The sequence below is a fragment of the Phaenicophaeus curvirostris genome, chromosome 4 (assembly GCF_032191515.1).
Source record: "Phaenicophaeus curvirostris isolate KB17595 chromosome 4, BPBGC_Pcur_1.0, whole genome shotgun sequence".
NCBI lineage: Eukaryota > Metazoa > Chordata > Aves > Cuculiformes > Cuculidae > Phaenicophaeus > Phaenicophaeus curvirostris.
Genome location: NC_091395.1, coordinates 2182980 through 2197425, shown reverse-complemented (window position 1 = coordinate 2197425; position 14446 = coordinate 2182980). Strand labels below are relative to the sequence as shown.

At 51.9% G+C, this 14446-nt stretch overlaps 2 protein-coding genes across 3 annotated transcripts in view; one reads left to right on the top strand and one right to left on the bottom strand.

Annotated features, from left to right (window-relative positions):
- CCNI (cyclin I) overlaps positions 1–9144 on the top strand; it is a 30617-nt gene extending 21473 nt beyond the window's left edge. The window contains exons 3-7 of the mRNA XM_069854996.1: positions 2695–2829; positions 5497–5571; positions 5735–5875; positions 6627–6857; positions 7458–9144. Of these exons, the coding sequence (XP_069711097.1) occupies positions 2695–2829; positions 5497–5571; positions 5735–5875; positions 6627–6857; positions 7458–7916 (1041 nt within the window). The 3' untranslated portion in view covers positions 7917–9144. The remainder of the gene's footprint in view (positions 1–2694; positions 2830–5496; positions 5572–5734; positions 5876–6626; positions 6858–7457) is intronic.
- Positions 9145–11551: 2407 nt separating this feature from the next.
- SEPTIN11 (septin 11) overlaps positions 11552–14446 on the bottom strand; it is a 57056-nt gene continuing 54161 nt past the window's right edge. The window contains exon 10 of one of the 2 annotated variants that reach the window (XM_069854993.1): positions 11552–11639. In XM_069854993.1, the coding sequence (XP_069711094.1) occupies positions 11567–11639 (73 nt within the window). In that variant the 3' untranslated portion in view covers positions 11552–11566. Of the gene's footprint in view, positions 11640–14346; positions 14378–14446 lie in introns of those variants that run through there. The other variant, XM_069854995.1, reaches the window with a different exon arrangement.

Genomic DNA, 14446 nt, shown 5'->3' with positions numbered 1-14446 from the left:
TAAGGCTGCCATGCCAGGCTATTGTGCTCTTCCAGCCCAGGGTTAACTTCTGCGAGGGTGGATTTGTGGGACAGAACAAAGAGCTGGCCACACACAGGCACCATCAGCGACCCGAAGGCAACATCTGTGGGGAGGTGCCTCGACACCAAAGAGCAACTTGTGCTTTCCAGACCCCAGGGACTTCTTTACTTTCAGCCACCGTAGCGTCTCATGTTTACTTCTAATATTATATAACAAAGGAACAGTGACCTCACTGCTTAATTAATTTATTGGTGCTGCAGTTCTGACTTGCGTAACTAGGATGGCATGGGTACACGTTGAGAGGAGAGGGATAAGGACCGATACATTTGCCATTTCCACCCCTCCTGTTGAGCAGCTGTTGTCTCACAGGAGGGAACGCAGGGAGATAGCAGCGACTTCCCTGCTGACACAGCCTGGGTAAGCAGCTCTTGCCTCGCTGGCCCCAGCCCTTTCCTGCTGGCTTCATTGGTAAAGTTGCTGCCACAGGACCAGGGCAGCAAGTTAAATCAAAGGCAGGTTTTAAAAGTCACGTTTATTTTGTTTGAATGCGTGGTTTCAGGTTTGGCTTTTAGCGGGGACACACAGAGCTTACCTGCTGGATTCACCCAGGCTCTGTGCTTCCAAAATAACCCTTTAAGCTGCTTGTATAGTGCACACTTGTCCAAGTCTGGCTGTGGTTATAAGCTCTTTTGTCTCTCCAGTTAGAAACACGCACAGGTAAGGAACTTCATCCCAACTCTTACTCCTCCCTCTTCTGCCCACATTAGGTTCAGCCGTGCAGACCTCGTGTTGCTACAGGACCTCTGTGCTCTGTAAGGGTAGCCAGCATTTCACCTCGCATTGCCCTTTTTTCTGCCCAGACGCATTTTAGGTCCCCATCCCGCCGTCTAAAACACGTTTTTAAGCAGAGCTTTTAATAAACTCCTTACTGCTGGGTGGCGCATTCATTGTACTCCCAGCACGTGTCAAAGTGGCATTTCTGGAGTGAGTGCCATGCATCGCAGAGGGCAGGTGTCCTGCTCCTGGTGGGGCTCAGATCTTACCCTTAAATTGCAAGAACCATTTGACAAAGAACCAATATTTCTTGGAGTTGAGAAAACTAATTGTCTCCTCTCTCCTGGAAAACGGTAGGTGCTCTTTTCAAAAGCCACACTATAGTCAAGTGGCTCCCAGAGGCCCTGGCTGAGACTGGAGGCCCCATCTGGATCAGACAGGGTCCTGCTGAAGCCTTCTAGGCTTCAGGAGAGAGACCAAGGCAGGACTTTGTCCTCCCCAGGGAAGCACCTGATAGAGCCCTGGAGGCTTTGCAGGCAGATTTGCTTGATTAGCCTAGAATTCAGCCAGACCACCCTCCCTGCCCCTCCTGTCCCACTCCGTGGTGAGGGGGGAGCTCTGCACTAGTACAGAAGTTAAGCAGGGAGTGAAGATGTCATACTGCGGGTGACAACAGAAGGTGCGAAGTTGGTGTCCCCATGGAGGCCCCAGTGTAATTACAGCTCTGCCTTCCACACTCAGCGCTCACACGTTCTCAGCGCCACAGCAGGAGAGTTGGTAATGAGGCACAGTAGAGTCTCTGCAAGGCACACGTTTGGTGTTTTAGCAATAGATGTAGCCTCAAGCATTGATTTTTGCATCAGTATTGGGTGTTCTTGTTTCCTAAAACCTGCTCTTCCCCTGTGTTTTTGGTGGGAGGATAGCTACAACCCAGCTTGGCAGAGGGGTATGTTAATGCAAGCCCTTAGCTTTCTTTTTAGCAGTACCTGGGCAGCCAGCTTTTCATTTGTTTTCCTTCTCTTAAACCACCCCAGCAGGAGCCAAACTGCAGCCGAGAGCACCAGACGTTTGGTTTCCCTTTTCCCTTCTGGACACGTCCTTGCTCCTCACCCCAAATAATCCCCATCAAAGCGAGAGAGACTTTCACATGGTTGAACTGAAAGGCTCTAGAAAAGCTCTAAATATTTCAGAGCTGTCATCAGAGAAAGGTCACGTATCGCTGGATGATCTGTATTTGCATTTGAAACACAGCTGTGTCCAAACAGATCCGTGGTGGTGACTTCGACCAAAACCTTAAAACCCCCAAACACAGCCCAGCCTTTTTTAGGCAAAATTGGACCTGCGTTACTGGAGCTCACAGTGATTGCACTGCTGTGGCAAACTGCTTGGAATTTTCTTTTTTTAACATATACTGAGCTAAAAATATCCCCCTAATTTGAAGGCAAAATAAACCTTTCCTCTCAGAACACCAGCTCGGTCCCTCTCCTGTTTGTCAGGAGCTGTGCGCCTGCCTGGCTCCCACGGCTGCTTTTGTTCACACCGGGCATTTCTGTGTCTGTGATTCTGAGGAGGTCAGAAAACCCAGCACTACATCCCCTAGCACTGAGCTGGAGAATGCCCTGTGGTACTCAAGAAACTGTGAACGTCCTTCCTCTTCTCCCCAGTGCACAGCAGAATTTGAGTGATGTTTGAGGTTACTCTAAGGAAAGTTGTGTTTTCCAGGGCCGAATTTTTGGGATGGGGCGAGTAACTGCAAGAACGAAGCAGTGATTCAGGCTGGCTCAAGGCCCCGGTTTTCCAGAGGTGGCTTTATGAGTAACTCCTGTGGAGGTAAAAGGTTTGGTCTTTTCCAACTCCTTCAACCTACGCCTAAGAATACTTTATTTTTCTCTCCAACAGGATGTAGCCATTTCTCCAAAGCAGAGGGATGAGGTCATTCAGTGGCTGGCCAAGCTCAAGTACCAGTTCCACCTTTATCCAGAAACGCTCGCCCTGGCCATCAGCCTTTTGGACAGGTTTTTAGCCGCAGTAAAGGTAAATATTTGCACATCTGTAAACTGAACAAGATTTATCCCACTCCCTCAGCTGTTTTTGTGCACACTCTGAGTGGTACGGCTGTACAGAACTGCCTCCCCTGCTACTCTCACACCCATATCACACACCCATAGGACAGTACCCGCACTACTCGACAAGCTTAATTCCAGGTTGCGGAGCTGGCAGCGTACTCTGCCAGAGGAAACTTCTGGAGAGTGATTCTTTCTGTAGTTATTTTTCATCCAGTGAAAGCAGCCACTGCTTTAAAAAGAAACAGTTCTCGGAGTGCTTGTACCTACCCAGGACTTGCTCCCTATTTTCTCTGTTCAGGCCCTTCCAGTCAGGTGATGCAGCTCCTTAGTTTAAATTCATATTAACCTGAAGAGGAAGAGTGCTGCTTTTCATTTAACTTTGCTCTCACTTTAACCTGCTTTGAATGTTGCATTGGCCCAACAAACACATCACCTGTTTCTACAAGCGATAAGAAGAGTTGGAGTCGAGGTTATGCCTTGGGTACCGTGAGAACTGCCTCTACCTTAGCCTTGAATTACAGAATCACACAGAATCACTAGATTGAAAAAGACCCACAGGATCATCGAATCCAACAATGCGTTAATTGACTGAATAGGAAGGAAATGCCTGTTCATAGCTGGAAACCCAAGCCCAGTGCCCTCTGACAGAAAAGCAAGGGGGATTCCCTGCTCTGTGTTTACCTCTTAATGTCTCTGGTGTTTAACTGCATTTAATCCCACTTGTGCTAGGACCGCTGTGAGCACCTGATAGAAGTGAGTGAGCCAAGGAAACAAATACATGTCTGAGGAGAGGTTTGGGTCTGGCACACGTGCTAGTGCAGGGGAATGAAAAAAAAAGGGGGGGGTGGGTGGAAGATAGAGGCAGAAGTGGCTGGTTTTTGGGGAGCAGTTCACCACTAGCAGCCTGAGAGACCAAGAGCTGAAGCCTTTGCACCCGTGGAGATGGCAGAACCAAGTGTGGGTCAGCCAGAGCCCCCAGCCTCGAGCGGTGAAGTCAGGCTGTGGTAGCTTGGTCTCTTGCCGCATTTGCTCACTTACCTTCCAGCCTGAGATCCACAGTCCCATCTGCACGTGTGTCTGATGCCATCACCAGCACTGTTAGGTGAGCAGGCGTAGCCCAGGAGATTGAAATACAAATGTGTATTCCCAGCCTGGGCGCTTGCACTTCAACGTGACTTAGTTTGATAGCATGCAGGTGACATCATCATCCGTTAACCTATCCTTTAAATATTAATAAATGTTGATAATGTTTTAATTACAAGCCATGAAAGTTTTTATATTTAAGGAGATCTTAAAGGAGCCGATTTACAGAGATGGGAAGCAAGATTTGAATCTCTTAACAGCCAAAGCCCTTAAGCACAGTTTTTCTTTCAGTAATTTGCAGTCAAGGAGTCTGCAAAAAAGTACGGGAATAGGAGGGAGGAGTCTGCAACACGCTTCAGGCAGCGAGTGGGAATGGGGAAGGATGGTGTGTCTGGATGAGCATTGTTCAAACAGCTCAGGGCTCTTTGCTCCCTCCCCCCATTTTCTGCTCCCATAAAGCTGTCATTCCTCTAATACAGCTGAACTGTGTTTTCACCAGGAGATACCGTGTAGGAGAGAAGCCCTGCAGCCCCCAAAGCTCTGTCACATCTGCTCCACTTATCAAGCATGAGTAAACCAGGGCAGCAGTGTGGGCTGGAAGCAGGCATTCACCCTTGGTGCGGGATTTTCACCTACCTTTGCTTCCAGCTCTCCTAACGCAGACCGAAGAAGGCCAGTTGCCAGCGGGTTCCTGGAGGCAGGGGCCTGCAGCCATTGCTCTTGGTGGTGACGAGGTTTTAAACCAGTGTCTCTGCCTTTCTCAGCCCCTGCGGAGCAGGGGATGCAGCCTGTGGCTCCGTGCTGACGTTCTTTGTCAGTCACAGTGCCAAAGACAGCTGCTAAGGCAAAGCTCCAGCAGATGCTTCAGAGCGTGTGCTTAGTGTGGTCCATTGCAGGGACCACTGAACACTTAGAGTCCACGCACACTGCTTCCCTGCTCACCCCCAACCAAAGTCTGTAGAAGGAGTTTTTGGTGAATCACCCTTTCCCCTTCAAGTGTCACTTACCGTGCCTAAACCAACTCGCTGCCAAAGACAGCAGCTCTCCCTCAATCCCTGAGCCGCCGTTTTGAGAACTGCAGTTGAAATTACATAAATAGTCATTTTTATTGCTGTAGTATAAAAACAGGCTGAAGTATAAACCACCATTTTTTAATTTTCTATTCCTTCTTGCTCTGTCTGCCTCACAGCAGCTTGCACAGCCAAGTGCTGCTGAAGCAGGTGGAGTGGCTGTGTCCCGTTACGAGGTGACAACCTGGCCCCTTAGATTTTCTCCTTCTTTTTTCTACAACTCTGCCTAGAACTGAGCTCTCTGCACTCCCGCTCTGCACAGCCCCGGGTGCCAGTTGTGATCACAGGGCTGTTCTGCCTGACGTCATGGTGCATGGCTCTTGCCTCAGCACGGCTGCCACCGCAGTGGCGGAGCTGGAGGTCAGCCCGCTGAGCCGGAACACGTCCCAGGGGCAGCCAAGCCCCTGGGCTCAGATATCTGACCAGTAAGGATTATGTTGGGTATTTGCATCTCATTCACAGACTTCTCTTCTGCTCCACAGGCCCGTCCAAAGTACCTGAACTGTATTGCAATCAGCTGCTTCTTCCTTGCTGCAAAGACAATTGAGGAAGACGAGGTAAGTGTTTGGTTCTTACACCTTAGCATTGCCTGAGCATATGCTCTCGCTGTCCTGCCTTTGCTCACACACGGTGGCTGACGCCGGGACAGGAATGAAGCCTTTTTTTGTGATTTCTACAACGATTAGTCCTCTCCTTCCTTTTTTGCATTGGTTCTTGCAGAGGATTCCAGTACTGAAGGTGTTGGCTCGGGATAGCTTTTGTGGCTGCTCTCCAGCGGAAATCCGCAGAATGGAGAAGATCATCCTGGATAAACTAAACTGGGATCTTCACATGGCAACACCTCTGGATTTCCTTCATATTGTAAGTTAACATTAATTCTGGTATCTGTTCATGTAAAGACTGTGTTCACAGGTACCTAGGCAAAAACTCTGTCTGTAGTGGAACAAAGACCTTAGGATGCGTTCATAATTCCTCCATGGAGGTAGTTCCTGAAAGAAAGCCTTGCCAGAGAATTTCAGAGGAGAGGCATTGCACTGGGTGCAGTTTCCAAAATGTGGGCCTGCCATCTGACCTTTTTGAGGCACATGAAGCCACAGAGCTCCTGAAAACCTCAGCCCCAAGTCCTAATTGCTTGTGGCTTTGCTCAAAACTATCTGCCAGGCAGCACAGAACAATAAGTAGAACCATGGAGAAAGCACTTGCTAAGAAAGGCATGGCCCAATAACCAGCTTCCTGGCTAAGACAGAAGGAAGGAAAGAGTCCCAAGGTTCTCTGTTGAATTTCACCCTCTCTGCTTGCTCAGGAGGAGTTTTGGTCTGGGCCACCTGAAACAGCAAACCAATGGTGGCGGGGGGAGCAGAAGGGGACAGCCCTTGGCCAAGCCCCGAGGAGCCGCTCCCCAGCGGACATGTGATGGCAGGCCCTGCCAGGAAGGCCGCAGGGGGCTTCAAGGCACTGGGTTTTTACGTGATTTGGAAATGCCTTGAAAGTTAAGCTGGAGCATCCCTGCACGTCAGAGATGTCACATGCTATATGTGAGGTCCGACCTGGCTTTGCCTGTGGGGTTGCCAGTCAGTGACACCCGCTGCCTCCTGTGCTTGTTTCCTCCCAGTTCCACGCAGTCGCGGTGTCCAGCAGGCCTCAGCTCCTGACCGTCCTGCCGCAGCTGAGTCCCGCTCAGCACGTGGCAGCTCTCACCAAGCAGCTGCTGCACTGCATGGCCTGCTACCAGCTGCTGCAGTTCAAGGGCTCCATGCTGGCGCTGGCCATCGTTAGCCTGGAGCTGGAGAAGCTGCTCCCCGACTGGCTGGCTCTCATCATCGAGCTGCTCCAGAAGGCACAGGTGAGGGGGTGCTGCGCCGCACGGGGAGGGACCAGGGGCTGCAGAAAGCTGTGTCTGGCTCCATATTCTGCACTCCGCGCCAGCCGGGGCTTTTGGATCCCTGGCTGCTGCTCTCTGCCCGCAGCTGCGCTTTTGCAAGGGTGGTTGTGCGTCAGCCTGAAGGGGCAGCATGTTGGGACACTAAGGCAGTGACAGAGGGAGGAGCTGTGTCCTCTGATGCATGTAGGCGCTCTCAGCACCACAGACGGGATCCCAGTTAGTGGCTCAGCTGCTCGTTCTAAGCATACAGGGTGCTCCAGTAAGCCCTGGAAAGATAAGCACTCCAGCTGCTAAAAACGTACAGTGAAACCTTTCGATATCCGCAAGGTATTCCCCCCCACTATTCCGGTGAGGTATAAGAAGCAGCAGGGGTCTAGATGTTTCAAAGCCATCATGCTGGGGGCTTTTTGGTCTTTTATGGCTTTCTTTCTGCTGCACCCAGCACATCGTTGAGCAGGGGGGTGCCCGGTGCATTCAGTGCCCCTGCCCTGGCTGGCAGCCTCTCCCCTCTGTGGCAGCAGTTCCCCAATGCCAGCGTCCTTGCTTGTTTTCCCCCTCCAGATGGATAGCGCGCAGCTGATCCACTGCCGGGAGCTCGTGGCACATCACCTTTCCACTCTGCAGTCTTCTCTGCCGCCCAACTCCGTATATGTCTACAGTCCCCTCCAGCACACCCTGGTGACCTGTAACAGAGGAGCGATCAAATCCCAGCCCTCCTCTGTCCCAGGGCCAGGTTTCTCCAAGGACAACGGCAGGCCAGAAGTGCCAGTCACAGGTACAGCCGTGCTCTACCAGCGTCTGCCAGCTCCCAGCGGCTGCAAGCAAGCCTCTGCCAAGCGTAAAGTGGAAGAGATGGAAGTGGACGACTTCTACGATGGCATCAAGCGTCTCTACAATGAAGACACCGCTCCAGAAGTAGTGGCTCTTGAAAACACGGGCTCTGTTTGCGGCGCTGACGTCTCGAGGCAGGAGGGCAACGCTTCCCCTTGTCCACCTCTGCAGCCAGTGTCTGTTATGTAGCTGTGAGCGCGCGCCATCTGCTGCGTCACGGCTGCTCCAGAAACCAGGCAGAACCTGGCGGCCTGCGTTCAGTGGGAGGAGAAGGGGCCATACCTTGTCAGGCTGAACTGAAGGGAGCCAAAAACCAGAAAAAAAATATTATTCCCAGCCCTTTTTTGAATTTTTTCCTTGTGCGGCTAATTCTAGTTCCACTATTTAAGCACTTAAAAAACACAAAAAAAGTATAAAAATCTTAAAAAATGACCCAAAAACCAAACAAAAAAAGTAGCAAAAATTTGTTTCCTTCTAGTGTTGTCAGTTCCACTGTTTTTCTGCTCCTGTGTATTGTAACCCATTCTCCACGTCCACGAGCTCACATCCGTCGTGCAGAGTTGTTCCAGGTTTCCCAGCCAACTAACACCTCTCCGATCCGATTTCCACCTCCCCCTCACTCTCTTCCTTCTCGCTCCTCTTTCAAGTCTCGGCCAGTCTTGTGCATGATGTTCTGTACTACCTGACCTCCACCACGGCTTCTTCGTCCCTCTCTCAAGAAAGGGATCCGTTTTGGTTTTCCTTAGCACTTTGGTGTTTAAATGTGAGAAATATTTAATAACTGGATTTAAATAAGGTTAGTCAGGAACAAACCAAAGCCAGCGCTTGCACACTGCCGCCCACTCCAGTTCCAGCCCGCGGGATGTGGAGGTTCTCTGGGAGGACACGAGGGCAGCAGCCGCCACGCTCCTCCCTGACAGAGACTTCTCCAAGGTCAAACAGTTGTGTTTTCAAACACGGAAGGCAGGTAACGGGTTTGGTACCACTTGAACAAAAACGGTATTATTTTTTGTTTGCACCAAGCAACGTTGCTCTCGGTATTGAGTTTTCATCAATGCTGTCAAGCGTCCCTCTTAAATTCCACAGTCTGTTCCCCCCTGTGTTTAGAAGCTTGGCCTGTGACCAGCACGGCTCGGCGAGGTGCTGGGGCGGCTGCCGCCGCCTGAGCTTTGAACGGTGTGGAACTACCAGCCACAAAAACAAAACCAAGGACCCTACCCCTCCAAGTTTTGTGTTCGTGTCACTTCTAACCAAGAGTCAAACCTTTAAAACTCGTCTCCTCAATGTGACACCTCTGTTTCTCGGAATGACGTCCCCCAATTGTAAGCTCTCTCCACAGCCCTGAGGAAGGTATCGTACTTTGAGCCATTGTACTCATGAACGCCTTCTGGTAGCAATAAAGAAAGTTGTCCTGGAATCCCAGCCTCCTTCCGTGCTTTTCCCCTGGGTCTGCAATCAGTTTTACCTGGAGGCCGCTCTGGGCCAGCCCTATGAAAGCGGCAGGTTTCCCGCAGAGATGGAGACCAGAGTGCCAGTGCCTCGTCCCTCCCAGTTGGAAGGAGGTGTTCTCTCCATGCCCCATTCAGCAGCACCGGCACGTGGGAACGTGTGTGGATCACGACCTAAACCCACTTGCAGCTGCGCACAGGGAGAAGAGAGGGCTGGGAAGAGAGAGGTGTCTGTGCCAGCTGGCAGGAACAGCAGGGAGGGGAGCTGGCAGTGAGGAGAGGGATTCAGGAGCTGCCACAGCAGCTCTGAACAGATGTCCTGCAGCCGCTCTGCCAGAAGGGAAGTTTTCCTTCCTGTAGTTGTCCCCTCCCAAAGTGATGGGATGAGAGCAGGCCCCGCGCTGCCCCGCAGCAGGCACGTCCCCGGCAGGAGCTCTGTGGTGACGAGGGGGAGAGGGGCAGGAGGGGAAGAGAGGGAGATGCCTTTCTGTTGCTGCTCTGGGGACAGTGTGTGAGTCACCAAGGTAATTCCAGCATCCTCGCCTGTGTCCAGAACTCACACATACTCCATGTTACTTCTGGCTCTCTCAGTATTAATTATTAAGAAGGGTCACTGTACCCAGAACCTTCCTGGCCCCGCTGTGCTGCACAAGGCTGGCCAGGCCACCGCACCAACCCAGCACGGGAGCTTCTGTGCACAATCCCAGTCCCGGCCGGAGCAGACTGCAGAGGGAGACGCTTTTTTATTTTACCAGCACTAAGTACAAATGCACAGGATTGTCTTTTGCCCGCATGCAGGCAACTCCAACAAAACCCAAGGTTCTGACAGACAAAACCTGCCCCATTTGGCAGAGCTACCTCCACAGGGCACTGTGACGCTTCGGAGCCAGCGCTCTGGCTGTGCTGCCCAGCAGCATCCTGTGGCCTTTTGCTCTTTGAGATGCAAAAGGGAAAACCCAACCTCTGCACTGGCAAGCACATTGTTTGATCTCGTCTCTCCCCTTCCTCTACCTTCACTGGGAGCGCACCAGTTTTCAACCCACCCGCTACACGTGCAATAAACCTGCTACGGAACACTCCGTTGTGCCTGTGCTGCCCTGTAGCACCCCAGAGCCTGGCTGCACCCCTCAAAGTGCATGGATGTGGCACAGGAGGGAGGATTAACTTTCAAGACACGCGTGCTCCAAGCGCAGGTGCTCAGCTCTGTCGCGAACCAGGGGCAAAACAAAACCTGCCTTTGTGCGCCTCCCACCCCAGGAGAGCTCTGGGGACCAGCCAGCCTGGACCTCAGAGGCCAGGCCTCCCCAGGGACCGCAGCAATGTCACAAGGTGCTCATTAAGGATTTCTCACACAAGACCTGCAGGTACCAAGTGTGGGGAAGAAGCTTGTTCCTCAAGTAGATCAACACCCAGTCCCAGCCCACAGCAGCATCCCCAAAGCCTGGGCCATGGGGCACAACCAGCTTGGGAGCTGCTCCTAGCTGAGGGTTTGTTAACATCCCTCTTTACTCCGCAGCTTCACAGCAGGGTGAAGGCCACAGGGCTGATTTTAAAGCCTGCTCACCCTTCCGCATGAAGCGGCTTTCCCAGCTCTGCCCGGGGCCACGTGGTGACACCGAGCGACAACCAACCTCTCCGGGCTGTCCAACAGGAGGTTTCCCACTGCTGCCCCCAGCCCACACCAACCTCTTCCCTAACACCAGCATGGATGGAGCGGAAGGGCAGGTCACCATCCCTGGCCCCAGCTCCGAGGTGTGGGAAAGCCTCGGGAACACTCAGCGCAGCTCCTGTCCCCTTGCCCAACACACGTCTCGCTACAAACACTGCTCTTCGTTCACTCCCCTCCACCCCACGATCGACCACCACCAGACCATGGAATGGTTGGACTTGATGATCCGGTGGGTCTCTTCCAACCTGGTTATTCTATGATTCTATGACCACAGATGTCACATATTTCATTCTAGTTTCCACCCCTTTAAAATTCCACACGGCTCTGTTCCCCTCACAAAACCCCAACGACCCCCAAACCTTTCTGCTGACACCGTCTGCCTCAGCAGCCTGGAGCAACAAATTCCAGGAGTTTACTACCTGCTTTGTAAAGAAGTTACTCCATGTTTGGAGCCGGTTTCCTTCTGTTCCTGCCCCTCAGGAAGCCAGCAGGTCGACATCCCGCCTTGTAGCAGAGAATCACCAGTAACCGCAGGCTGGAGGGGACCTCTAGAGGACATCAGCCGCACCCTCCAGCGCTCAGCAAGGCTGATGCTCCTCTCCTCTCAGCCTGAATCACGGAGATTCAGAGGGAATCTCCAAACCGAGGCCTCCAAGCCTCTGCAGTCTCACCTGTCTGGCTGCTGCTCCATCCCATTCATCAAGAGCCCTTCTCTAACTCCACTACATCCTTCTGGAGACACGAAATCCAGAGCTGCAGGCAGGACTTGAGCACCAGCACAGCAGAACTCTAGAGCTGCAAAATAAAGGCAGCGCATCAAAGCCTCACCGCTGGGGTCGTGCCTCTCTGCTGCTCTTTATGTAAAGCTTTAAAACCATTTCCAAAATTAAACTCCTAATTTCTAAAGCTACTGGGATTTTAGAAGTTAAGCAACACAACGGTGGCACTACCAGTGTGTCACTTGGCCCCGAGCCCCTCCAGCTGCCAACCAAGCTCCTCTGTACAGCCCAGCGCTGGTGAAGGGCAGGAGAAATGCCCTAAAAGCAGAGGTCTCCATTGCATCTCCTCGGAAAGCCCAGTCCATCCAGATGCTTCTTCAGTGCTGCCAACCTACAGCTTGGGTCATGGCTTCCTCGTGACACACACGAGACCCGAGTCGCAGGGCGCACACACTGGGGTGAACAGCGCTCTGTAGCCTCTCTGTGGGTACAGGATGAAAAACCATCACCACCTCCTAGCTTTTCACTTCTTACCTGCAGCAAGCGATGCGCAGCCACCCGCCGCTGAGCCGGGGTCCTAAACCACCACCACGTGCACGACAACAGTTCTGTGCTCACCCACGACAAGTGACTGTTTCAAGAGAGGCTCTAGCTCAGCGATGGGACCCTTATAGGTCACCGCCACATAAACTCATACTACAATTTATTAATTGAAAATGCGTAGGGAATGAGAGAAGCACAAGGAGAGGACTCCCCCCCAAAACAGGGGCACAGGATGCTGCAGGAGGGGATTTTAGCCAGCTGCAGGCTGCCACAGACAGGGCTAAGCCACAGCCTGATGCCACAGACAGGGCTAAGCACCAACGCCAAAATAAAGACACGACACTCGTAAACCGGGCGTTTTAATGGGCAAGACATCATCTCAGCAAACAGCGACTGCTGTAACACGTGGAGGACCCTGGGCTGGAGATGACACTCGCCCTGCGTGAGGCGCAGCGGTGGCTCAAGGACCAGCACGCCCCAACCCCACAGGAGCCCTTGGCTGCAGAGTTAACAACCAATTTCAGAAAACACGTGGCTCAACCCATCACTTCTTGCTAAGCACGGACAGCCCAGTGCACACAGAGCTCTGTCAGCTACGCCCTGTCAGAGCACAGAGGATTCCCTCCGGCAAGCAGTGCAACCTCTCCCTGGTCAGCAAGGCATCCAGAGGTTTGCAGAACAGAAGAACTAACACAGGCCAAGTTTAATCCAGCAACACCCTCAAGGCCTCAGCCTGTGAGGCTTTAGCTGCTCCGTTTTGTCCTCGGAAGGTTGAACGTGACAAGTTCTCTGGATCCAGCTGGGAAGCAGACCCTGAGCAGGCACGGCCAGAGCCCACCGAGGCTCAAGTGGGAGAGCAGGCTCCAACTTTGGTATCAATGTAAATCCTAAGCCACATCAGTGCAAACACTCGCATCCCTCCAGTCTGGGCAGTGGTCCCCATCTCTATTTACGTACCAGCTACATCCTTACAGTGTACGCACGAGGCCAATATTTTATAATCATTCCGATTCTATTTATAAAGTCACCTGACTAGCTGCAAATGTTTCCAGGATAAACAGTTTTTCTCACCACCTGACTAGAGGGAGCTTCTGCTGATCGAACCCTGTCACCGAAGAGCAGTGAAAAACATTGTGCTTCTCAAAGTTTTCATGAGACACCCTTGGCCACTTGTGCTTCCCACAGACTGGAAGAGGCAAAACCAAGACACTGTAACAGTACCTTTTCCAGGCAGGTTAAAGGAGGTGAATTCCTTGATTAAGGTTCACAGATGAGAAGAATAGATCACTAGTATTCGGTAAAAAAAAAGTTAAAAAAAAAATACATCACTTCATGTCAAAAAACACCCGAGGAGGATCTAGCTGGCTCCTTCCACCCATCCCAAACCAGCTAGAGGCCACTACAAACCAAACTCACAAGCTCTGCTTTTCACGTTCAAACAATACATTGGCACCTTCCTAGCTTTTTGACTGAAATAGCTTCCAAAGTAAACAAGTTATAAAGTCAAACAACTACCCCGCAGTCAGCATCATTAAAAAAATAATCACTAATTAGGCTTCAATGAAAATAAAATGAAGCCCTTAATCCAAGTACACGTCAGTGCGGCTGAGCTGTACAAGAAGAGACAGATACTTGGCTCGTACAGAAGCAGATCAGCCCCAAAACGATACAGCCTTGACCACCCAGAACAGGCTCCCCCAAGGCAACATCAGCCACTTCCACTCCGTGTGACCACACGCTGAAAACAAGGAGTCACCTAGGCCCTAAGGACTTATTTTGCACACGTCAGAGGAGCACAGAATGTCCTTCTGATGAAGTCGTGGTGTCCAAAGCGGCCAGGCTTGATCTTTAGAGGCAGAACTCAAGTCCTCCAGGTACGCACACTCACCCTCACCCTCAGGCACTGCATTTGTCATCAGGAACACGTGCACGTTACGACAAAAGGGAAGAAAATGGGGGAGGGAATAAAACCCGACACACCTAAGGCAGAGCATCACCTCAGCCGGTGGCCGGGCTCTCTCCTCCAGCCTTTACCTCGGTCGCTTTTGGTAGCCTCCATCCTGTCAGAGACGCGCCGGGAGCAGACAGATCCCGCACAGACACACGGCACAGAGCACCCGCAGGAGCACAGGTGGAAAACAAAAAGGGAAGGAGAGAAGGGCGGACGTGATGGAAGAATGAGATGGCTCTTCTGCTGGCGAGGGTGCCCGTGGCCGCAGGCTCTTAGAGGGCGCGGGGCCTGGGCAAGGTGACGGTTACATAAAGAAGAAGCTACAGAGAGAGAAAAACAGAAAAGAAAAGAAACAGGTGTTCAGAATTGAAATGAAGAAGTGAGAGAGG